The following is a 25783-nucleotide window of genomic DNA, read 5'->3' as shown; positions in this document are numbered from 1 at the left end:
GATCTGTGGCACAATCGGCACAAGCGGACGCTCCACCAGCGGATGCTCCACCGGACTGCCACAGTGTCACCAGACCACAGCCAACAAACTTGAGAAAATGGTCAATTGTGTTTGCAAAGTGTTGAAGAAATCTGCCGGCGACATCGAGGGCTCGTTCAAGCCGAAACTACGCAGTGAAAAGACATTTGAGCTGATAAACGAGTTCCCTAGGGGGAAACCAACCTCTTCAAGCACTGACTCTTCATCAAGCAGTTCTCGCTCTGACAGACGAACATCCTCAGAATCATCAGTCCGCAGCAGTGACTATAGGACAAGTGAGGCCGTCCAGGAAATCATCGGGAAGGAGGTGAGCGACATCATCGAGCCCCTTGTGGACGAAATGTCAGAATCTGACCTGAGTGGGCTGATATCTGAATCTTCTCTGGAGTTTAAAGCTGCTGCAGATGAAATCTATCAGATAATTAGTGAAGAGGAGAGCGTCAGATCATCTGATTCGAGTAGAGGCTCCAAATCCTCAAAGAGCCACAAGAAGTGTTGGAAAGGAGTGGGGAAGAGGATCAAGAAGCTTTTTGCAAAGTTTTTGGCCACAGCATCGATGCTCAAGATGGGGACACAAGTCAGGAAGAAGTTCAGTAAGGAGACCCAAGTCCAGAGCAGTGAGTCAGTCAAGTCTCTGATGGATAGTGTGGAGTCTCTGCTTCTGACAGAGACCAAGGACAGAGTTTCACCTGCAAACGCCCCCGTCCTTACCGATGTCCTCTATAGGTACGTCACAACTGACAGTTTAGTGGCGAGTCCAGCTGAAGTGACGAAAGTGTCTGTTCCTAAGTCCCACAAACGGATGTACGCGGACATAAAGGAGAGAGTGATGAATTTCCTGCCATTGATGAACTGGTGGTTCTCAAAACAGGCCGGTGACTACACCAAGAGGGTGACCTCCGCTTTAATGGAGATTGAGCCCATCGTAGGATCTCCGGTCTCAGAGATCAACAGTGCAACGGAACGGGCAGAGCCCCGCAAAAAGATGTATGTCAATCTCGTCATTGACCAGTTCGTCACTCGAGTGTTTGCAAAGTCCAAAGTGAACTTGTTCTGTGACGAATCAATACACCTCACTCAATACCTGTTTGAAAAAACATGGGCCGAAGTCCAGGACATTGACTTAGACATGTCCCCAGATATAATCAATGTCCTCCACAAGGCGGTGTTCAAGGACCTGTGTAAGATGTGGGACTGTCCAGAAACGCTGCTGCTTTCCATTTATGGAAAAGAACCAGAGGTCGAGAAAAGAATCGCCGCCTCTATGGAAAGCCACATGTCCAAAAAACCCGGCAGAATGTCCAGATTCTTCTCCTCTTTGAGCAGATTCTTTAAACGGTAGAAATGCTATTGCTCTAAATGAGGACGAATATACGTGTCTTCTGCTGAAGGGGTGTGGATTCACTCTGGGAGCTCCAGTTTACCACATCCAAACAAAAAAAAAAGTCTGCATGAAATGTTTTCTGTAACCATTTTCTGTCACAACTGTTAAAAAAGAATAAAAAAAATACTCCACTTAGTTGTGTCTGTTCTACGGATGTTTCACTAGATGAACAAATTATTAAGACACTAGTTTGGTTTGTTCCTTTGATGTATCAGCCATCTTTAAGAATATTTGTCATGTGCACAACAGTTACATGCAGATACAAATTCTTGGGTCACAGGCTCCCTTCTAGCCGTGCTCAAAAACATTCAGAAAGAAAACCACACAAGCAAAAATAGAATATAAAAGGTGAGGGTGTTCAGCTGCATTATGACACTTCACCACTAGTTGTCACTAAATTCTAAACACTGAACCTTTAAGGCTCGTGTGCTGCACCTAAGCCAAAGGAAAAACTTTTTTTTTATAGCATGAGAGCCCTGATATAAACGTGTACGAATAAAGACATGGTAAAATAGAAATTACTTTATTTATAGATGGTAGCAAAACCTTATTTTAAACAGGCCTCAGGGTAAAGACTAGAACGGGAATTGATAAGCTCCACCACCAAATATGTTGCACACACCCACGCATGTTTCTGGAAAATGTCCGAAAAATTTGGTCCAGACACAGTTTGTCTTTTGCCTATGAAGCAGCAGCAGCAGGTTGTGGGGTCCGACTTGTTCACAACAACAGGAACATGTGTGAACATCCAGGCGAGGGGCGGAGCCTGTAGAGCAGCAGGAGGCCGGACATGACGTATAAACTCTGCTGTGGAAAGATCAGTGTTGTTGTTTACAGCTCATCCACACCGGCGTCGGCCCTCAGCACCAGAAGCTCTGGATCTCCTCGTCTTTCCAAGTTGACGTCTTCGTCTTCTACGTGTTAGGCTCCTCTTCTTCATCCTGAGATATTTGTGTTCTTCCAGTTTCATGTGTTAATAACGTAAGCAACACGCCCACTTGCTAGCAGCTGTTTTCCTGCTGTATTCTCACATGGACTCACTCTTGACAGTTTTCTAGGGGCTGGCAGGAAAAGTTTCGGGAAATGTCCTCAGCAGCTCACTTGGACATTTGTGCTTTCTTACATTTTTCTTACTGGAAAATGTCGGGGAAATTTCAGTGCATATTTGAAAGCAGCTTTAAAGTGTCAACCAGGCAGAATGGTGAAGAATCAGGATGCAGTTTCATAGCTGTGATCTGTGTGTGTGTTTGTCTCTGTGCAGAACGAGACGTTCCTGTGTCACCGGTTCACACGCTTCGTCATGATGATACAGACTTACAGCAAAGTTAATGGAGTTCTGAAGAAGAAACATGACAAAGAGCAAAGGAACCATGTCAACAACTGTTCAGCTTCTATCAAAGAAAATGATAAACTGCTCAAACTGTTTCTATATAATACAAGTGACACCAAAGTTCTTTCTGTTCTGAAACAGTTGATGAAGTTTGTCTGTGACGGAGCAAAGAATCGATCCCAGTCGTCAGGAACCTGATCCTGAGTGTTTTTACCGTTTACTGCTTTAACTCTGCAGAAATTACGAAACCTCTTCAAGCAGCAAAGTTTGTTTTGTGGGTTAAACCTCGGACAAATTTGGTGTCAAGAAGTTTTGATCAAGTCTGGATTCAAACTGTACGACCCAGGACCGTCTGTCCGTGAGGTGACGACGTGAAACACTGAAGCAACACGACAAACTCGTTGTGAGGTTTCATCCTCATGAAAATCAACAGCACGATAAACGGAACGACCTCAAGTCCACAACATCACAATATCTCCAATATGTGGCTTGTGTGTCAGGACTCAACTCAACGTCTTCACCCTGAAACTTCACCAAACCATTATTTCTCCACTTCTTTAAATCTGTGTGACGAACTCTCTTCATCCACTGAGATCACAAACAAGATCTGGGTTTTGAAAATCAGCCAGTGGAAGAAAACTTTGCTCATTTGTCTGTGATGAAGCTGTTTTAGTGCAGAAAAGCTGCAAAGACAGAGACTGAACATGAAAACTGAGGTTTGTGGAGTTTCAGGAGGAAACTGCCTCAGTTATTCTCTCACAGGAGTTTCACTTTGTCTCCATCAGCTTTGAATGAGATCCTGGAATGAAGACAAAAGAACAGACTGGATCTATTCTTTATTTCAACTTTCAGCTTCTTCACACATTACATTTGTATTGCTTTATACATCTGTTGGACATGTTGACGCTCTGAGTTCATTGATCATTTCATCAGTAAAGTCTGTTCAGTGACTCTTGTTCAGTGATTTCATGGACACACAATCAGTTTGTTTCACCTCCATCTCACATGTGGAAAAGAAAAGAACAAATAATCAGCTCATTGATGAGGATCAGGATCAACACAGGTTCTAAAACATCACACAACCTGATTTCTACATTGATTTAGAAAACAACAGCAACATTAGTTCTTTCAAACACATTCATGTCAGTGTAATTATAGATTTCTGTCTTTACAAAGTGAGAACTAAATATGTGTGATAAAGGAAGGTCAGTGTTTGATTGACAGCTGATCTCTGTGCGGAGCAGAAACGTCACCACGACGAACTTTGATCAACAAACATGGAGACAAAAGAAGTTAAAGATTTAAACACAGAATCTAAATCACTGCTTTTAATGACTCGAGTCTATTTGAGTTTACACAACTCAGCTGTGTCTCCATAACAATAAAACCTAACTCCAGCATAGAGAGGCTGAGTGAATGTGGTCTGGACTCTGTGGAGGCGAGTCATGGTGTCAGAGACTCTGTAGAAGGACAGAACACCTGCACGGTGATCCAGGTACACTCCTACTCTGGAGGACTGAGGACCTGACACTGGAGTCTCGATGCTGTTGTAATAAAAGTAATAACTGTTTCCAAAACAATATAACATCCAAGATTTATCATTGAATCCCAAACTACATTCATCTGGGTTTCCTGCTCTGCTGATATTCTTGTATGTGACTGCTACACCAACTGCTGTCCCCCCCACCTCCACCTCCCAGTAACAATGTCCAGTCAGACTCTCTCTACTCAGGACCTGACACCAACGAGTGAATCTGTCTGGGTGATTAGAATAAGACTGTTCTTTACTCATATCTGTTACTTTTCTGTTTCCCTCAGATAATAACAGATGTTTGTTTGCTGTGTTTGGATCCAGTGTGATTTCCTGTGAATATCTTAAGAAGTCAGCTCTGGTCTCTGGCTCTGGTTGTGGCAGTAAAACATCCACTTGAGACACAATCTGTAAAATCTCTGTCTCTGTCTCACTCAGAATGTCCTGTAGTCGACCTCTGACCTGTGACACAGCTGGTGTCACGTCCTCAAAGTACCTCAGAGGACGGATCCTGATGCTGGATGAGTGTGTAGATTCACTGAGTGGTGACAGTGAGGGGTAGTTGTGTAGAAACTGGTTGTGATCCTCTGTGTCTGAGAGCTGCTTCAGTTCATGGTCTTTCCTCTTCAGCTCAGTGATCTCCTGCTCCAGTCTCTCCTGAAGCTCTCTGACTCGACTCACTTCAGTTTCCTGCTGGGATCTGATCTGCTGCTTCACATCAGAGCTTCTTTTCTCCAGCAGACGGATCAGCTCAGTGAAGATCTTCTCACTGTCCTTCACTGCTTTATCAGCAGAGCCATTGACGGCCTCCTCCTCCTGTTGAAGCAGCTTCACATCTTTCTCTGTGTCCTGGACTCTCTGCTGGATTGTTTGTCTCCTCAGCCCGAGCTCTCTCTGCCTCTCAGTCATTTCTGCTGCAGCTGACACTGTGTCGTGGTCTTTATGTTCATCCATAGAGCAGAGATAACAGATACACTGCTGATCAGTGCGGCAGAACATCTTCATCACCTCGTCGTGACGAGAGCAGATGTTCTCCTGGAGCTTGTCCGAGGGCTCCACCAGCTTGTGCTTCTTAAATGGAGCTGACTGAAGATGAGGCTGGAGGTGTTTTTCACAATAAGAGGCCAAACAATTCAAACAGGACTTGAGAGCTTTCAGTTTTCTCCCAGTGCAGAAATCACAGGCCACATCTTCAGGTCCAGCATAGCAGTGATCAGCAGGAGCAGCTTGGAGTCCAGTCTTCTTCAGCTCCTCTAGTGAATCAGCTAACATGGTGTTTTTCCCCAGGACAGGCCTCGGTGTGAAGGTCTGTCTACACTGAGGGCAGCTGTAGCTTCCTCTCTCCTCCCCATTGTCCCAGTGGGTGTTAATACAGCTCTTACAGTAGCTGTGTCCACAGACAGTAGTCACCGGATCCTTCAGTAGATCCAGACAGATCGAACAGCAGAATCTTTCTCTGTACACTTGATTTTCTTGCTGCGCCATTTCAGCTGGTGCCAGAGACTGTAGAACAGGTTCACTTCCTCTGAGCACAAACAGATCTCTGCTCCTCCCCCTCTCGTTCACTCCCTGCAGTGACTCATCTCCCACAGGTAACAGCTTGTTGTTCACTGGTCCTTACACTGACACACCTGTGAAGGGAGGAGACACAGACACATCCTGACTGGGAGGAGCTGGTTGTGTTTGAGGAAGAAGTTGTTGTTTTTTTCAGGATTTACTGCATTTCACAGCGGCCTGTTCACACTTGGTGTTAAGAGGAGATTCAGTGAGAGGCAGAGTGTGTTCTCCTTCATTCACAACACACAGTAACAATTAAAGTCAAATCAAATAGATGCATTTAATAATAATAAATCACATCTTTATTTATAAAGCACATTTCAAAACTAATTAAGAAAAACTCGTAAAAATAACAAATACAAACTCACTCATACAAGAATGAAAAACTAAAAAAGTAGAATGAAGGTTAAGTTAAGGTTAAGGTCGTCTTTACTGTCTCCGAGGGGCCATTTGGTTTGCAAACAGTAGTCACACACAACCCATACACATCATAACAATACATAAATACATAAAAAGAGCACTAAGAATCCATTAGTACTTTGTTAAAATCAGCTGGTTTAAAAGTCCCGACCGCTGAGGACAATGATCTTAAAGATGACAGAAATTGAAGCATGACCACACATTACAATAATAAAACTAGAATTAGTAAAATCATGGAATGTGCTTTGATAAAAGTAGGTTTTAGGTTTTGATTTAAAAGGAAGTTACTGACTCAGCTGGCTGCATTTCTAGGCAGGTTGTTCCACAGTTCCTGAACCTTATTTCTAAAACTCTGTCTTAGGGTGTTTAGCTGAGAATCTGGATCGTCTAAAGTCTCCTCAGCTAGAGGATCTCAAGGATTAAAGATCTGTGATAACTGAGCAGTCAGAGCATTGAGAGTTTTACAAGTCATTTAAAGAAGCTTCAACTGGTTAGAAACTGAGAGTCAGTGTAAAGAGGCTAAACCAGGCTGACGTGTTCCAACCTGCTGACTCTGGTTAGAATCAGAGTTCTGTTCTGTCTGAGGAGGCTCCTCACTTTCTATAGAGACAAATAAAAAGACTGTTGCACTAATTATTCACCTGAATATATCACACCTGGTTTTAGTTTATGAAGCTCTAAAAGTTGTTTGCAGAGTAACACAATATTTGTGTGAAGTGTCATGTACTGTGTGAATGACATGTTTAAATACTCTGAACACATGAAATAATTAAAAACACAAAAATGAATTTCTTAATAACTTTATTAAATCCCAATAAAATTAAAAGAATAGAAAAGAATTAAGGAAAGGAATTTAAATCCTTAATGATTAATTCAAATCTGTCATACATGAATCCAACAGAGGCCACTGGCACCTGAACAGTCACTCATGAGTTTGGAGAAGCTCCTGCACGGTCCATGCTTACAAAATGACTAAAGGATATAATGGTCTTTGGTATCTGGGCAACACAGAATGTCCTTAATATACATTACACTCCTTTATTACTGTTTATAATGTATTAATTAGATTAATAAACATATTAATGCCTGAAATAAAGTGCAGTTGGTCTGTTGGATATGTTGACGCTTCTGAGTTCATTGATCATTTCATCAGTAAAGTCTGTTCAGTGACTTCTGTTCAGTGATTTCATGGACACACAATCAGTTTGTTTCACCTCCATCTCACATGTGGAAAAGACAAGAACAAATAATCAGCTCATTGATGAGGATCAGATCAACACAGTTCTAAAACATCACAGAACCTGATTTCTACATTGATTTAGAAACAACAGCAGCATTAGTTCATTCAAACACATTCATGTCATGTAATTACAGATTTCTGTCTTTACAAAGTGAGAAACTAAATATGTGTGATAAAGGAAGGTCAGTGTTTGATTGACAGCTGATCTCTGTGCGGAGTAGAAACGTCACTAATGAGAACTTTGATCAACAAACATGGAGATAAAAGAAGTTCAAGATTTAAACAGAGAATCTAAATCACTGTTTTTAATGTTCTCGAGTCTATTTGAGTTTGCACAACTAACTGTGGCTCCATAACCAGCCGCAACTCCAGCATAGAGAGAGGCTGAGTGAATGTGGTCTGACTCTGTAGGAGGCGACTCATGGTGTCAGAGACTCTGTAGAAGGACAGAATACCTGCACTGTGATCCAGGTACACCTCTACTCTGGAGGACTGAGGACCTGACACTGAGTGTTGATGCTGTTGTAATAAAAGTTATAACTGTTTCCATGACAACCAATATCCAAGATTTGTCAGTTGAATCCAAATCTACATTCATGTGAGTCTCCTGCTCTGCTGATATTCTTGTATGTGACTCCTACACCAACTGCTCTCACCCCCACCTCCACCTCCCAGTAACAACGTCCAGTCAGATTCTCTCTACTCAGGACCTGACGCCAATGAGTGAATCTGTCTGGGTGATTAGAATAAGACTGTTCTTTACTCATAAATGTTACTTTTCTTTTTCCCTCAGATAATAACAGATGTTTGTATGCTGTGTTTGGATCCAGTGTGATTTCCTGTGAATATCTTAAGAAGTCAGCTCTGGTCTCTGGCTCTGGTTGTGGCAGTAAAACATCCACTTGAGACACAATCTGTAAAATCTCTGTCTCTGTCTCACTCAGAATGTCCTGTGGTCGACCTCTGACCCGTGACACAGCTGCTGTCACGTCTCTCAAAGGTCCTCGAGGACGATCCCTGATGCTGGATGATAGTGTAGATTCACTGAGTGGGTGACAGTGAGGGGTAGTTGTGTAGAACCTGGTTGTGATCCTCTGTGTGAGAGCTACTTCAGTTCATGGTCTTTCCTCTTCAGCTCTGCGATCTCTGCTCCAGTCTCTCCTGAAGCTCTCTGACTCGACTCACTTCAGTTTCCTGCTGGGATCTGATCTGCTGCCTACATCAGAGCTTCTTTCTCCAGCAGACGGACTGCTCAGTGAAGATCTTCTCACTGTCCTCCACTGCTTTATCAGCAGAGCCATTGACGGCCCTCCTCCTGTTGAAGCAGCTTCACATCTTTCTCTGTGTCCTGACTCTCTGCTGGATTGTTTGTCTCCTCAGCCCGAGCTCTGCCTCTCAGTCATTTCTGCTGCAGCTGTCACTGTGTCGTGGTCTTTATGTTCATCCATAGAGCAGATAATCAGATACACTGCTGATCAGTGCGGCAGAACAACTTCATCACCTCGCCGTGACGAGAGCAGATGTTCTCTGGAGCTTCTCCCAGGGCTCCACCAGCTTGAAGCTTCTTAAATGGAGCTGACTGAAGATGAGGCTGAGGTGTTTTTCAATAAGAGACCAAACAAACCAAACAGGACTTGAGAGCTTTCAGTTTTCTCCCCATGCAGAAATCACAGGCCACACTGTGTCCAGCATAGCAGGATCAGGCAGAGTGAAGCTTGGGAGTCCAGTCTTCTTCAGCTCCTCCACTAAATCAGCACACAGTTTTTCTCAGGACAGGCCTTTGTGTGAAGGTCTGTCTACACTGAGGGGGCAGCTGTAGCTTCCTCTCTCTCCTCCTCTTTGTCCCAGTGGGTGTTAATACAGCCTATACAGTAGCTGTGTCCACAGACAGTAGTCACCGATCCTTCAGTAGATCCAGACAGACTCGAACAGCAGAATCTTTCTCTGTCCAGTTGATTTTCTTGCTGCGCTCATTTCAGCTGGTGTCAGTGATCAGAGAATAGTTTCACTCTGAGCAGAAACAGATCTCTGCTCCCCTCCCCCTCTCGTTCACTCCCTGCAGTGACTATCTCCCACAGTTCAGCTTGTTGTCTACTGTTCTTACACTTACACGTCTGTGAAGAGGAGACACAGACACATCCTGACTGGGAGGAGCTGGTTGTGTTTGGAGGAAGAAGTTGTTGGTTTTTTCAGGTTTTACTGCATTTCACAGCGGCCTGTTCACACTTGGTGTTAAGAGGAGATTCAGTGAGAGGCAGAGTGTGTTATCCTTCATTCACAACATACAGTAATAACTAAAGTCAAATTCAAATAGATGCATTTAATAATAATAAATCACATCTTTATTTATAAAGCACATTTCAAAACTAATTAAGAAAAACTCGTAAAATAACAAATACAAACTACTCATACAAGAATGAAAACTAAAAGTAGAAATGAAGGTTATTAAGGTTAAGGTCGTCTTTACTGTCCCTCGAGGGGCTATTTGGTTTGAAACAGTAGTCACACAACCCATACACATCATAACAATACATAAATACATAAAAAGAGCACTAAAATCCATTAGTACTTGTTAAAATACTAAAATATATTAAAATGTGTGTGTGTGCCATACACTGTGGCTACAGCTGGTTTAAAAGTCCGATCATTGAGGGACAATGATCTTAAAGATGACAGAAATTGAAGCATGACCACACATTACAATACAAACTAGAATTAGGTAAAATCATGGAATGTGCTTTGATAAAAGGGAGGTTTTAGGTTTTGATTTAAAGGAAGTTACCGACTCAGCGGCTGCATTTCTCAGGCAGGTTTTTCCACAGTCTCTAAACCTTATTTCTAAAACTCTGTCTTAGTAAGCTGAGAATCTGGATCAGTTCAAAGTCTCCTGCCAGAGGATCTCAAGGATTAAAGATCTGTGATAAACTGAGCAGTCAGAGCATTGAGAGTTTTACAAGTCATTTAAAGAAGCTTCAATCAAGTTAGAAACTGAGAGTCAGTGTAAAGAGGTTAAACCAGGCTGATTTGTTCCAACCTGTTGACTCTGGTTAGAATCCTGGCAGCAGAGTTCTGTTCTGTCTGAGGAGGCTCTCACTTTTCTATAGAGACAAATAAAAAGACTGTTGCACTAATTATTCACCTAAATACACCTGGTTTTATTATGAAGTTTAAAGTTGTTTGCAGAGTAACACAATATTTAAAGAACTGTCATGTACTGTGTGAATGAAATGTTTAAATACTCTGAACACATGAAATAATTAAAAATCTGGTTCGGTGATAGCATTAAGCCTTCTAAAGTCATTACAAAAATCGAAACTTTGATCTGATTTTGGTACTAACAAGGATGGAGAACTCCACGCACTGGAGCTTAGGCACAGCAAACCATTCCTGGAGGAGATATCAACTTCCTGCTGCATTATCGCCGCTTGGATAATTCAGGATAGCCAGGGTCAGACTCGTGCTAGGGAAGAAACAAACTGTTCTACACAGGGTTCATTGTTTGTCTGAAATTGAAAGATTAGATTCAAAAAGTTTATAAATCGACAAAGCAGTGTGGTTGGCTTTGGTGTTGCACTGGCAGACACCTTGTAGTGTGGATTGATCGTACACTAGCCTAACCAAAACTAAGTGGGTGGGTGAATCAGATTACCAAAATGTTTAATCACACTAACTGATATGCAGGGCAGTAACAGTTAGGTTCTATAAATTCACAGGGCTGGCCACGCTGTGGCTCTTTCTCAGGTTCTCTTTATCCAACTTCAGCTGAAATGCTTGCAGTAACAGCCAGGCACAAGCTCTGTTACATAGGATGGTGGCACGCTATGTCTTAATTCAAAAAGCACTTAACAGTTACAGGAAATTTCACAGCTTGACCAGTTAACATTGAATATGTGATATTCAAATGTTTAACGTAAATTTTAAAATTTTAACAAAGAATATTCAACTGGAGTTATTAGCAACGATAGCAATCTTTAGCATAATAATTATCAGACTTAAAGTGGTAGTTATGAATAATTAATTATTAATAAACATTTAATTTATGAATAAATTAAATTTCACCACAATGCACTTGTTTGTAAATATTGCTGAATGTCTACCTGGTGGCAGACTAGTGGAATTGAATTCAAATCCCTTTGGCTTGACTGAAAGTTTAACATTCTACTTATTTCATGCTAATAAAAATGAAAAAAAATTTAATTAAAATTTTAATTAATATTGCATAATTGGCGAATTTTTGCCAACTGTACTCTGCCTCACACGCACCATTATGTTGTGCAATAATGTATTTAACGATACTAGCCAGTTTTATTCAATACGTTTATTAAAATAAAATATTGGAATATTAATAAAAACATAATATTAATAACTTTAATGATTAGTTACTCAAATGTACCTTCGGGCATGGAAAGATAGCAATTCTATTGATTGGTTCCCAAATAATATTGAACTCTGATTAATTGTAAATTAATAACTATAACCAAAATTACCATAGAGAAGGGGTTAGTTGTTGAAGGATATAGAGTTCTTGACATAGGTAGAGGCTGGGTGACCACCTATGCAAAGACATTAAATGCAAACATTTAGAAGAAAAGATGATAAGTGAATATAAGAAGTATAAAACATAAATTACTAACGTGTGTACTTACTAAACAAAGATAGGTATGTGAGTATGCATGTGTGCGTGTCTGTGTGAGTCAATTCTTCCAAAATGTCGGCGGCCACTAAGATAACACCTCTTTCCCCTATTGGGAATGTTTACGACATGTGGCGGGGTCAGAGAGATTAGGTGCGTTTGTATATGCGTGTGTCGTGTGTGCCAAATTAGAGAAAGTTACTAGATGCATGCAAGGAAAGACTGAAGAGTATAATTCACATTAATCTTTCAAATAACTTGTAACCACAATATCACAGCAACACAAATCAAACTTATAAACATCACACAGAATCGAATAAACAGTCTTGCTTAGCCTAGTATAATTATTAAGCCCAGTTGTGTTACCTGTCTGTGGAAAGGGGAAAAAGAGTTGCTCTGCAGTTCGCAGTTCTGTGAAGTCGTCTTGCTGGTTTGTGGCTCCTGCCTTCGTGGTTCTGTTGGCTGTGTAGCCTAGTTGCTGTTTGAAGTTCTCCTGCAGGACAACACGTCGCAGCTTGTGAGGTTGGTAGAGCTTGGATTGTGAGGAGGTTTCTGGTGAGATGAGCTGGAAGCTGCAACTCTCCTCCATGAAGTTGATTTGAGTTGAAAGAGTGAGCTGGACCGCCGCCTCTTCTCCTGAGAGGATTCGTGGAAGGAGCGTGCGCTCCTCTCAAGACGTGAATGGAAAGAGAAAGATGTGAGCTGGAGAAGCTAAACTTCTCCTCGACGGGTCGCATGGAAAGAGATTGAAGAAAGGGGAGACTCACTTATATTGGCCTGGTGACTCCAGGTCATGGGCTCCAGAGTGACCAATAGAGTTGACCCTTGTGTCTCTGGTGGGTTTTCACACCTCTGTGTGACGTTGAGGCCCCTCTGGGAGACTGAGTTCCCTGAGGCTCTGGTTTTCTCCCAGAACAAAGGACATGCGGCTTCAGGCTTGACTACCCATGTAGGCCCGAACTGTGTTTCACAAAACCATGTCCCAACACATATCTGAGCCACAGGACGTTTGCTTGAAAAGGGTAGCACACCAGCACGAATGAGAGAATGTTTCGCACCGTATCCTCGTAATATTTTAACGGGCACAGGGCTAGCTCCACCCCTCGGGCATAAACACATAACCATCTGAGACGAACGGTTTAAAGTCAAAGGCCAATTTCGTCCTCCTGTTCTATCTGGAGCTACCATTGGAGCTACCTAGGCACTGTTTGAATCAGCCTGATAGTGGAGGGGACTCTGACCCTTAATCTGGTCCTTCTTCAACACCAGACAATCAGCGCTAAAATGTCCACTTTCATGGCAGAAACAAGCACGCCTTATCACGAAACTGGCGCCTGGGACTCAAGGGTGATTTTTGTCTTTCACATACAACTGCCTATCACGGGACACAGATGAGGAAAACACATTCTAATGCGTCAAGGCACCATCGCCAACACTGCTGCTTGCGATAAGGCTCGACACTTTGTACAACACAATATTTTCCGACAAGCATTTCTTAAACTCCTCAAGAAGCTACCAAGTTCACGCAACTGAACAAAACTCTTAGTTTCAGTAGCCTGACACCATTTATCAAATAATCTGCTCTTTCACGTGCAAAACTCACTCATAACTTTGGTTGACAGTTCTTCTAGAGTTCCTAAAATTGTGGCGATAAGCCCCATAGGAACTAATTCACGAAGAACGGTAGATTTTACCACCACACCCAGGCTCTGGTCTAGAGTAAGACTATTACAGACTTCCTGCACTTTACCTACTAATTTGCATTGCAACAATATTGGCCAAACATCCTTAGGCCAGCGTGAAGCAGATGCACACGCTTCAAATGCACAAAAGTAGGAATCAACCTCTGTTTCTCTAAACGGAGGAACAAGTGCCACAATGTCTGCTGACATCAAAGCTATCCTGATGGAAGAGGGTGGGTGATGTTACCCGAATGGGGGTGGCAGACGCAAATGGGGGTTCCCTCTCCAACTCTTTGTTCCTCAGCTCCACCTCCTTAATACGGGGCACCAAGTGGAGCTCCTCGGCCGTCATGCCAGCCTTAATGATGGGATCCATGTGAGGTGGGAACGTGGGGCATCACTTGTCCTCCACATCTCCCCCTAGCCATATGACACTCAGGAAACACACTCTTCTCCCTAGTTTTTTAACCAACATTCATTTAAAATCAGCTTTCTTTTTTGATTTAGCAAAATGGTAATTTAAAAGAATCGGCCACAATCCATAAATCTGCTTTTTTACATTTATCCCACTTTTTTACAGAGGGATCTGTGGCACAATCATTCAATTGAAACTCCATCCTATCAATATGAACAAAAAAAACTGGCAACCAGAAGAACACATGTATTATCTGCCACCACTTATCGAATGAAACGAAAATGCACCCAAAAAGAACTGACGAATTCCCACCCATGTTACGACTCCCGCCTAGAGAAACCTCCAGTCGCACAGGATACATGAGTCTCCTCCTTTCTCAGCTCCCAAGAACAACCAGCAACAAACAATTTACAGACTGATTTCAATTCTTTTGCTCAACTTTCAGCTTCTTCACACATTACATTTTTATTGCTTTATGCATATATAAGAGATTTGGGTACGTATATAGACATGTATAAGAAACACATGTGATGAGAGCTGCAGAACAAACCTTAGAGGGACTGGACTAGACACTTCCAATGGAACTACAGTTCAGACTGCGAAAATCAAAAAGAACAGAAACCTACGCAGCAGCAGATAAATATGCCCGTTCACTAAATATGTAAATACAATGAGGACGAGGATTCACACTTTACAGAGATGAGCCGTGGATAAAACAGGTTCCACATTTACAATGTGACCAAACATCCCGTAACACTGATGCTGTAAATCCAACCAGAGGTAGTTGATGTGTTGGATAATGTTGCTCTGAGTTCATTGACTGGTTTCATCAGTAAAGTCTGTTCAGTGACTTGTTCAGTGATTTCATGGACACACAATCAGTTTGTTTCACCTCCATCTCACATGTGGAAAAGACAAGAACAAATAATCAGCTCATTGATGAGGATCAGGATTGATACAGGTTCTAAAACATCACACAACCTGATTTCTACATTGATTTAGAAAACAACAGCAACATTAGATCTTCAAAACACATTCATGTCATGTAATTATAGATTTCTAGTTCCTTACAAAGTGAGAACTAAATATGTGTGATAAAGGAAGGTCAGTGTTTGATTGACAGCTGATCTCTGAAAGGGAGCAGAAACGCTACCACTTACTTAACTTTGATCAACAAACATGGAGACAATAGAGTCACATTTAAACGCAGAATCTAAATCACTGTTTTAATGACTCGAGTCTATTTGAGTTTACAGAACTCAGCTGTGTCTCCCAGGATAATAAACCCTAACTCCAGCATAGAGAGTTGAGTGAATGTGGACTGGACTCCTGTGGAGGCGAGCCATGGTGTCAGAGACTCTGTAGAAGGACAGAACACCTGCACGGTGATCCAGGCGCCACTCCTACCTGGAGGACAGGAGGACCTGACACTGAGTCTTGATGCTGATGTAATAAAAGTTATAACTGTTTTCATGACAAGATACTGACCAAGATTTATCATTGAATCAACCACATTCACCTGAGTTTCTGCTCTGTTGATATTCTTGGATGTGACTGCTACACCAACTGCTGTCCCCCACCTCCACCTCCACCTCCCAGTAACAACGTCCAGTCAGACTCTCTCTTACTTAGGGATCCTGAGGCCAAACAGTGAATCTGTCTGGGTGATTAGAATAAGACTGATCTTCTCTTCTATAAATGTTACTTTCTGTTTCAGATAATAGCAGACGCCTGTGTGCTGTGTTTGGATCCAGTGTGATTTTCTGTGAATATCTTGGAAGAAGTCAGCTCTGGTCTTCTGGCTCTGGTTGTGGCAGTAAAACATCCACTTGAGACACAATCTGTGTAACCCTGTCTCTGTCTCACTCAGAATGTCCTGTAGTCGACTCCGACCTGTGACACAGTTGCCGTCACGTCCTCAAAGTACCTCAGGAGGACGGATCCTGATGCTGATGAGTGTGTAGATTCACTGAGTGTGACAGTGAGGGTAGTTGTGTAGAAACTGGGTGTGATCCTCTGTGTCTGAGAGCTGCTTCAGGTTCATGGTCTTTCCTCTTCAGCTCAGTGACTTCCTGCTCCAAGTCTCCTGAAGCCTCTGACTCGGACTCACTTAGCTCTGCTGGGATCCATCTGCTGCCTACATCGAGCTTTTCCAGCAGACGGATCAGCTCAGTGAAGATCTTCTCACTGTCCTCCACTGCTTTATCAGCAGAGCCATTGACGGCCTCCTCCTCCTGTTGAAGCAGCTTCACATCTTTCTCTGTGTCCTGGACTCTGCTGGATTGTTTGTCTCCTCAGCCTCGAGCTCTTCTGCCTCTCAGTCCTTTCTGCTGCAGCTGACACTGTGTCGTGGTCTTTATGTTCATCCACAGAGCAGAGATAACAGATACACTGCTGATCAGTGGCAGAACATCTTCATCACCTCATCGTGACGAGGAGCAGTATGTTCTCCTGGAGTTTCTCCGAGGGCTCCACCAGCTTGTGCTTCTTAAATGGAGCTGACTGGAAGATGAGGCTTGAGGTGTTTTTCACAATAAGAGGCCAAACTAAACAGGACTGAGAGAGCTTGAAGTTTTTCCCAGTGCAGAAATCACAGGCTGTACCAGGTCCAGCATAGCAGTGATCAGCAGGAGCAGCTGAGTCCAGTCTCTCTCTTCAGCTCCTCCACTAAATCAGCTAACATGGTAAGTTTTTCCTGTGACAGGCCTCGTGTGAAGGTCTGGTTCACACTGAGGGCAGCTGTAGCTTCCTCTCTCTCCCCATTGTCCCAGTGGGTGTTAATACAGCTCATACAGTAGCTGTGTCCACAGACAGCCACTTGGATCCTTCAGCAGATGCAGACAGATCGAACAGCAGAATCTTTCTCTGTACAGTTGAATTTCTTGGCTGCGCCATTTCAGCTGCTGCCAGAGACTGTAGAACAGGTTCACTCCTCTGAACAGAAACAGATCTCTGCTCCTCCCCTCCTCACTCACTCCTGCAGTGACTCATCTCCCACAGTTCACAGCTTGTTGTTCACTTGTCTCTACACTTACACACCTGTGAAGGGAGGAGACACAGACATGACCTCTGACTGGGAGGAGCTGGTTGTGTTTGAGGAAGATGAAGAGCAGGGAAACAGATACTGCACTTCCATAGCGGCCTGTTCACACTTGGTGTTAAGAGGAGCTTTCAGTGAGAGGCAGAGTGTGTTCTCCTTCATTCACAACACACAGTAAATAATTAAAGTCAAACTGCGAGATGCATTTATTAAGAATAATCACTTTTATTTATGCTAATATTCAGAACAAATAAAGAAAAACTCGTAAAAATAAAAACTCACTCATGTTAAAGAACAAAAGTACCAAAAAGCATAATAAATGTTATTAAGGTTAAGGTCGTCTTTCCTGTCCCCGAGGGGCCATTTGGTTTGCAAACAGTAGTCACACAGAACCCATACACATCATAACAATACATAAATACATAAAAAGAGCACTAAGAATCCAGCTAGTCCAAACTACTAATACAGTAACAATGACAACGTGATACCATTAAATGTATTTAAAATATTAATATTAAATAATAACTTTGACTGATTAAAGTTACTCGGGCATCACCCTTCTAAAGGAAAGGGAAAGATAGCCAATTTATTGATTAAGTCTCATAAAGTACTAACTACAAATTTGAACTCTGAGTTTGAATAATAAATTAATAACTACAACCAAAATTACCATATAGATAGTTAGCTAAGTTGAAGGACAGAGTTCTTGACAGTGTAGAGGTTAAGCAAATTCACTTAAGTGCAACATTAATGGTGTGCATTGTGGAAAAAAACATTTATTATGAATATAATAGCAAAAACACAAATTACTAACAGTGTACTTACTAAATAAAGATATGTATCTGAGTATGTGTGTGTGTTTGTCTGTGGAGCCCGTGCTTCCAAAAATGGCGGCTGGCCACTCTAAAGATAACGGACTCCCCCTTTGGAACACACACATGTAAAGCGGGGGTCAGAGAGATAGGTGCTGCGATATGCGTCTCTCTGTGTGTGTTGGTGCCAAGTTAGGCAGGGAAGAGGTACAGTAAATGCAAAGAAAGACTGTGAAGAGCATAACAAACTAACATTAACTTTCAAAATAAACTTGTAACCAAAGAATACAACAACACAAATCAAACTTTATAAAACATCACACGGAATCGAATAAACAGTCTTTGGTTAGCTAGTAATTACTAAGCCTCAAGTTGTGTTACTCATTCACGGGAAAGGGAAAGAGTTGCTATGCTGTTCAAGTTCTGTAAGTTTGCCTTGCTGGTTTTGTGGCTCCTGCCTTTGTGGTTCTGTTGGGCTGTCCAGTGGCTGTTCGAAGTTCTCCGGCAGGACATCGCGTCGCTGCTTGGAAGGTTGATAAAGCTAGAATTGGGAGGAGGTTTTGTTGAGATGTGCTGCAAGCTGCACCTCTCCTCCATGAAGTTGATTTGAGTTGAAAGAGTGAGTTGGACTCGCCACTCCTTCTCCTCTGAGAGAGAGGATTCGTGGAAAAGAGGAATCGGAAAGAGGCTGGACACCCTTCTCCTCTCGAGAGATGGCGGAAAGAGAAGTGTGTGCCTTCGAAGAGGTGTCTGGAAAGAGAATGAAGAAAGGGTAGGAGATACTGGCCTTATATTGGCCTGGTGACCTCACAGGTCATGGGGCCCAGAGTGACCAATAGGAGTTGAAGCTGTTTCCACACCTCTGTGTGACGCTACACTTGGGGAGACCCTGCTCTGGTTTTCCCCAGAACAAAGACATGTGGCCTAGGATTTTGACTACACATGTAGGCCGAACTGTTGTTCACATAAATACCATGTCCCAACACTAAAAATATATTAAAAATGTGTGTGTGCTATGCACCAGGGCTACAGCTGGTTTAAAAGTCCACCATTTGAGGGGACAATGATCTTAAAGATGACAGAAATAATACATGACCACACATTAAAATAATAAAACTAGAATTAGGTAAAATCATGGAATGCTTGATAAAAGTAGGTTTTAGGTTTTGATTTAAAGGAAGTCACCGACTCAGCCGGCTGCATTTCCTCAGGCAGGTTGTTCCACAGTCTCTGAACCTTATTTCTAAAACTCTGTCTTAGGTGTTTAGCTGAGAATCTGGATTCGTTCAAAGTCTCCTCACAGAGGATCTCAAGGATTAAAGATCTGTGATAAACTGAGCAGCCGGAGCATTGAGAGTTTTACAAGTCATTTAAAGAAGCTTCTTAACTGGTTAGGGAAACTGAGAGTCAGTGTAAAGAGGGCTAAAACCAGGCTGACGTGTTCCAACTCGTTGACTCTGCCAGAACTTGGCAGCAGAGTTCTGTTCTGTCTGAGAGGTCTTCACTTTTCTATAGAGACAAATAAAAGACTGTTGCACTAATTATTCACTCTAAATACATCACGTGGTTTTATTATGAAGTTTAAAAGTTGTTTGGTAGAGTAACACAATATTTAAAGAAGTGTCATGTACTGTGTGAATGAAATGTTTAAATACTCTGAACACATGTGAAATAATTAAAAATACAAAAAAATGAATTTCTTTAATAACTTTATTAAAATCCCAACAAAATTAAAAGAAAAAGAAATAATTAAGGAAAGGAACTTAAATCCTTAGCGATTTCAATTCAAATCTGTCATACATGAATCCAAATGGAGCCACTGGCACCTGAACAGTCACTCATGAGTTTGGAGAAGCTCCTGCACGGTCCATGCTTTGCAAATGACTAAAGGATATAATGGTCTTTGGTATCTGGGCAACACAGAATGTCTGGAAGGTACATTACACTTAATAATGTTATACCGTATTAATTAGATTAATAAACATATTAATGCCTGAAATAAAGTGCAGTTGATCTGTTGGACATGTTGACGCCCTGAGTTCATTGATCATTTCATCAGTAAAAGTCTGTTCAGTGACTCTTGTTCAGTGATTTCATGGACAATCAGTTTGTTTCACCTCCATCTCACATGTAAAAAGAAAAGAACAAAGCTAATCAGCTCATTGATGAGGATCAGGACTGGACACAGTTTCTAAAACATCACACAACCTGATTTCTACTGATTTAGAAAACAACAGCAACATTATTCATTCAAACACATTCATGTCAGTGTAATTATAGATTTCTTTGTCTTTACAAAGAGAGAACTGAATATGTGTGATAAAGGAAGGTCAGTGTTTGATTGACAGCTGATCTCTCTGTGCAGAGCAGAAACGTCACTCACTACTTCACTTTAACTTTGATCATCAAACATGAGACAAAAGAAGTTAAAGATTTAAACACAGAATCTAAATCACGTTTTTAATGTTCTGAAATTCATTCTTTTGAGTTTCTCATAGAACTCAAATGTGATCCATAACCACGTAACTCCAGCAGAGAGGCTGAGTGAATGGGTCTGGACTTGGTGGAGGGAGAGTCATGGTGTCAGAGACTTGTAGAAGGACAGAACACCTGCACTGTGATCCAGCACACCTACCTGGAGGACCGGAGGACCTGACACTGGAGTCTTTGATGCTGTAATAAAAGTATAACTGTTTCATGACAAACCAACATCCAAGATTTATCATTGAATCCAAATCTACATTCATGTGAGTCTCCCTGCTCTGCTGATATTCTTGTTTGTGACTGCTACACCAACTGCTCTCACCCCACCTTCACCTCCCAGCAACAACGTCCCAGCCTGTGACTCTCTCCACTCAGGACCTGACGCCAATGAGTGAATCTGTCTGGGTGATTAGAATAAGACTGATCTTCACTCATATGTATACTTTTGTGTTTCAGATAATAACAGATGTCTGTGTGCTGTGTTTGATCCAGTGTGATTTCCTGTGAACATTTAAGAAGTCAGCTCTGGTCTCTGGCTCTGGTTGTGGCAGTAAAATGACCACTGAGACACAATCTGTAAATTCTGTCTCTGTCTCACTCAGAATGTCCTGTAGTCGACCTCTGACTCCGTGACACAGTTGCTGTCACGTCTCAAAGTACCTCAGAGGACGGATCCTGATGTTGGATGAGGTGTAGGATTCACTGAGTGGCATATGAGGTAGTTGTAGAACCTGGTTGTGATCCTCTGTGTCTGAGAGCTGCTTCAGTTCCGCGGCCCTTCCTCTTCAGCTCAGTGATCTCCTGCCCAGTCTCCTGAAGCTCTCTGACTCGACTCACTTCAGTTTCCTGCTGGGATCTGATCTGCTGCTTCACATCAGAGCTTCTTTCTCCAGCAGACGGATCAGCTCAGTGAAGACTTCTCACTGTCCTCCACTGCTTTATCAGCAGAGCCATTGACGGCCCCCTCCTCCTGTTGAAGCAGCTTCACATCTTTCTGTGTCCTGACTCTGCTGGATTGTTTGTCTCCCTCAGCCCGAGCTCTCTGCCCCCCCCAGTCCTTTCTGCAGCTGACACTCCGTGCCGGTTCTGTGTCTATCCATAGAGTGAGATAACAGATACACTGTTGATCAGTGGCAGAACATCTTTATCACCTCATTGTGATGAGAGTGATGTTCTGGAGCTTCTTCCGAGGGCTCCACCAGCTTGTGTTTCAATGGAGCTGACTGAAGATGAGGCTGGAGGTGTTTTTCATAATAAGAGGCTAAACAAAACCAAACAGGACTTGAGAGTCGCCTTTCTCCCAGTGCAGAAATCAATACAGGCCACATCTTCAGGTCCAGCATAGCAGTGATCAGCAGGAGCAGCTTGGAGTCCAGTCTTCAGCTCCTCCACTAAATCAGCCAACATGGTGCTTTTCCAGGACAGGCCTCGGTGTGGGAAGGTCTGTCTACACTGGAGGGAGCAGCTGTAGCTTCCTCTCCTCCTTGTCCCAGTGGGTGTTAATACAGCTCATATACAGTAGCTGTGTCTACAGACAGTAGTCACCGGATCCTTCAGTAGATCCAGACAGACCGAACAGCAGAATCTTTCTCTGTCCAGTTGATTTTTCTTCTTAAGGTTAGCCTCAGCTGGTGCCAGTGACTGGGTAGAACAGTTTCACTCTGAGCAGAATAGATCTCTGCTCCTCCCCTCTCGTTCACTCCCCTGCAGTGACTCATCATCTCCCAAGAATTCACAGCTTGTTGTTCACTGGGTCCTACACGCCTGTGAAGGGAGGAGACACAGACACATCCTGACTGGAGTGAGCTGGTTGTGTTTGACGGGGGATAGTTGTTGGTGTTTCAGGATTTACTGCTTTTCACTACGATGAGCTGTTGGAGAGCTTATCTGTGTTATCACATTTCCAAAGTGAATAGTTGCTCTGGGAACTGTCACATTCAGCTCACACAGCACAGGCTGTAAGATTCACATTTTTCAAAGTTTCCAGAAAAGTTAACGAATCTTTTCAATGGAATAAAAACAACTTTACAAAGGGCTTCACAAATGAAAACACAAGTAAAAATACATTAAAACACACGTATGAAAGAGTAAAAGTATAAAAACACTATAGGTGATGTAGAAATGTAATCATGACCACACTTTAAAACTAGAATTAGATCAAATCGTGGTACCTATAACAGTACGTTTGAAGGTTGGATTTAAAGGAAGCTTCTGACTCAGCCTGCTATATTTCCTCAGGTTGTTTCAGAGTCTCAGACTCTATTTCTAAAACTCTGTCCCCCTTAGTAAGTTGCTGAGCTGTTACAACAGCACATGCTGGACCTGATGTCCAAGGACAACCTGATCACCTATCCTGGAGGAGGAGGTGCAGAACACGTCATCAGCCGGGGAGAGCGAGGCCTGACATGCAGCCAAGGCCATAAGTGAGACGGTGAAAACAAAATATCTACACACACAGAGGAGACGCATTCACACACACACACACGAATATATATGTGTACACATTACACACACTGCAGTGTATTAAGGCTCCTGTCCAGCAACACTGTTCATGTCCCTCCCTCCCCCGTCACCTGTGTCTATCTCAAAGGACGTGAAGAAGAGCGGAGCAGAGTTCAGTCACTGCAGGACGACATATTTTCAGTTTCACCTCTCTGTTCCTTCAGATTCAGGCCGTGTCTCTGAAAACATCTCCGCTCCAACACCTCTCCTCTGTCTTTATTGTTCTTTAAGCAGCTGGATTTGCAAAAACCAAACTACGTAACCATGGTGACCTGTATTGCTGACGAAGGCACACACCCGACAGCCCCCTTCTGTATAACCCCTCTCTTTCTCTTAATCCACTGTCATATTTTCAGATGGTGTCACTTTCTGTATCTGCTTCTGTTCTGTTTGCTTGTGTTGCCTAACAGCCTGTTTTTGGGGGTGTCCTATGAAACGGATCTCAAATTAGCCGCTCATTTATTAATGTTATTCAAACACTTTGTAGGTGTGTGCTTGTGTGGTAGAACAAAGACAACCTTTCTCTCTCTCTCTCTAGTCAGATTGTACTAGCAGTCAGGTGTTCTGTCTCTCTGCCCACAGATGCCTGAGTGGTAGAGGCTTTTGGCTAACCTCTGATCCTGCTCGTGACATGCCTCGCTAATAATGTAGGTGAAATGTGCCTCTGATACCTCGCTCTCGACTGGGACGCTGCCAAATGCCTTACTCTACCAATCAAATATCTGACCAGTAAATGCCACGAGGAAGTTCTGACTATCGGCAACATTTCTAAGTATCTGTTACCAACCTCCCCGTCTTTTACCCCCTCCCTCATTAAGTTATTTTGTGGGGAGGAGTCTTGTCAGTCCAACCTAATTTTTTTAATGGACTACAACATTTGTTACTGTCATATTTGATGTCTGTTAATAAAAAGACCTATTATTCAGACTGGTGGCTTTTATATTACTGAGGTTACATCCACACTTTATCTCCAAACATTTGTGTGAATGTGTAATGGAAACAAACTGACGCAGAAACTTCTAAAGTTAAACTTGAAAATAAAAGAGGCAAATGTACAAAGTCAACATTAATACTGACATTTATTAAACCTGGATGATGAATACATCATATACATATAACCATGGTCACAAACCACTTTGAACCTGTCACTCACTGGAAAATCTCAAAATATACTTTAACTGACAGAAAATCTAATTATTCTGATTGTAAAATAATCATTTAAAAATTTAAAACCAAAGTAGTTTTTAAATAGATCAATCAGTGTTTTTGGTCACATGATTACCAGTTGATTGAATATCATCGCATGAAACATCTGACGACTTCAATGATGAATTAATAGCTGCAGCTCTCTCAAAAATAAAGTAACGCATCACAATTAGTTCAAACTCAAATTTGCAGTTGAGTGAAAATGTCTTTAGATATTTACAACATTGTCCCTTTCTATAGCATTAAAAGACAAGATTTAACATTTGCTCTCCTGGATATATTGTCAATGATGGATGATTTAATATTTTCTAAACTCGGCTCTGTCTGTTGTCGCATCTATCGGATATTCTCTCATATTTGACAAGTATGAGGTAGGTGTCATTAGAAAAGGCTTCTGTTCGGCTAGTAATGAATGCAGTTTTGGACGGCTGTGGCTGAGGGAGTAAACGGTCAGTCTCTAACCAGAAGGTTGGCGGCTCGATCCTAGTCTTCCCATCTGCATGCCGATATGTTCTTGGGCAAGATGCTGAACCTCAGATTGCTCCCTATAGAATGAAAAGTGCTGCCCAGATGCACTGTATGAATGTGTCTGTGAACGGGGAATGTGAAACTGAACTGTAAAAGCGCTTTGAGTTGTCATCAAGACTAAAAAGCGCTATATAAATACAAACCATTTATTGTGGGGATCATTCTGCCAAGCGAAGTTAATTGTGGGATTTTTTGGTTTTAATTTGCTGATATAGTCCAGTTATAAAACAATTTCACGTTTCCAGACCCTACAGAAAGAGATGATGACAAATCAGACATTCTATTTTTTAATGATATCCCCAAACTTGGGTCTGACAGTTTCTGAGTTTACTTTTCATATATGCAAACACAGCAGGATATTATTCAGGCCAGATGTGTTCACAACAGCAACAGGGACTGTGAAATATTATTGAAAATATCCAGGTGAGTTTGCTCTATGAGAGCAGCAGGAGGCAGGACATGACGGATGACGGTTTTTATGAGCCCATAGACACCGAAGTTGGCCCCTATTGCTAAATGCTCTGAATCTTGTCTTTCTTTTCCAAGTTTACAACTTCGTTTGTGTTTACATGTATGGTTCTCATTTTAATCCTGGGATATTTATATTGTTCCAATTTTACGCCTGTCGCCTGTTACAGACGCCATCAACACGCCACCCGCTATCTTCTCCAGCTGTATTTTCACAAGGACTAACTTGGGGTCTGGGAGGAAAAGTTCCAGAAAATGTCTGGAACAACACCAGTACATTTGCTTTCTCAAACACAGCCCTTGGAAAGATTTCCAGGAAAATGTCTGGATTCCAGTGTATGTCTGAAACACTCGTATGAGTGTTTAGCTGCTTTCACATACAAAAACAGAACTGAAGCAGTTTGTTCAATAAATCTTCATTTTATTCTACTATTAATAGATATTATATGCAGATTTCTTACTTTCATTGAAATGAAGATAAAATCTGCGCTTCTTGTTCGGTTTATTGGTAG

At 42.2% G+C, this 25783-nt stretch overlaps 1 protein-coding gene and 1 pseudogene across 1 annotated transcript; both read right to left on the bottom strand.

The window, feature by feature from the left end:
• Positions 1-699: 699 nt before the first annotated feature.
• Positions 700-5769, bottom strand: LOC118105226 (tripartite motif-containing protein 16-like; the record flags this gene model as incomplete). Its single annotated transcript, XM_035152740.2, has 2 exons — positions 4395-5769; positions 700-728 (listed from the first exon to the last, which is right to left on the bottom strand). Coding segments are annotated over exons 1-2 (1404 nt in total), but the record flags the coding sequence as incomplete, so codon positions are not given.
• Positions 5770-7639: 1870 nt separating this feature from the next.
• LOC118105222 lies at positions 7640-14168 on the bottom strand (annotated as a pseudogene).
• Between the last annotated feature and the right edge of the window lie 11615 nt (positions 14169-25783).

The sequence above is a fragment of the Hippoglossus stenolepis genome, chromosome 3 (assembly GCF_022539355.2).
Source record: "Hippoglossus stenolepis isolate QCI-W04-F060 chromosome 3, HSTE1.2, whole genome shotgun sequence".
Taxonomy (NCBI): Eukaryota; Metazoa; Chordata; class Actinopteri; order Pleuronectiformes; family Pleuronectidae; genus Hippoglossus; species Hippoglossus stenolepis.
The sequence above is the reverse complement of the archived record's forward strand: the minus strand, read 5'-3'. Positions and strand labels throughout refer to the sequence as shown.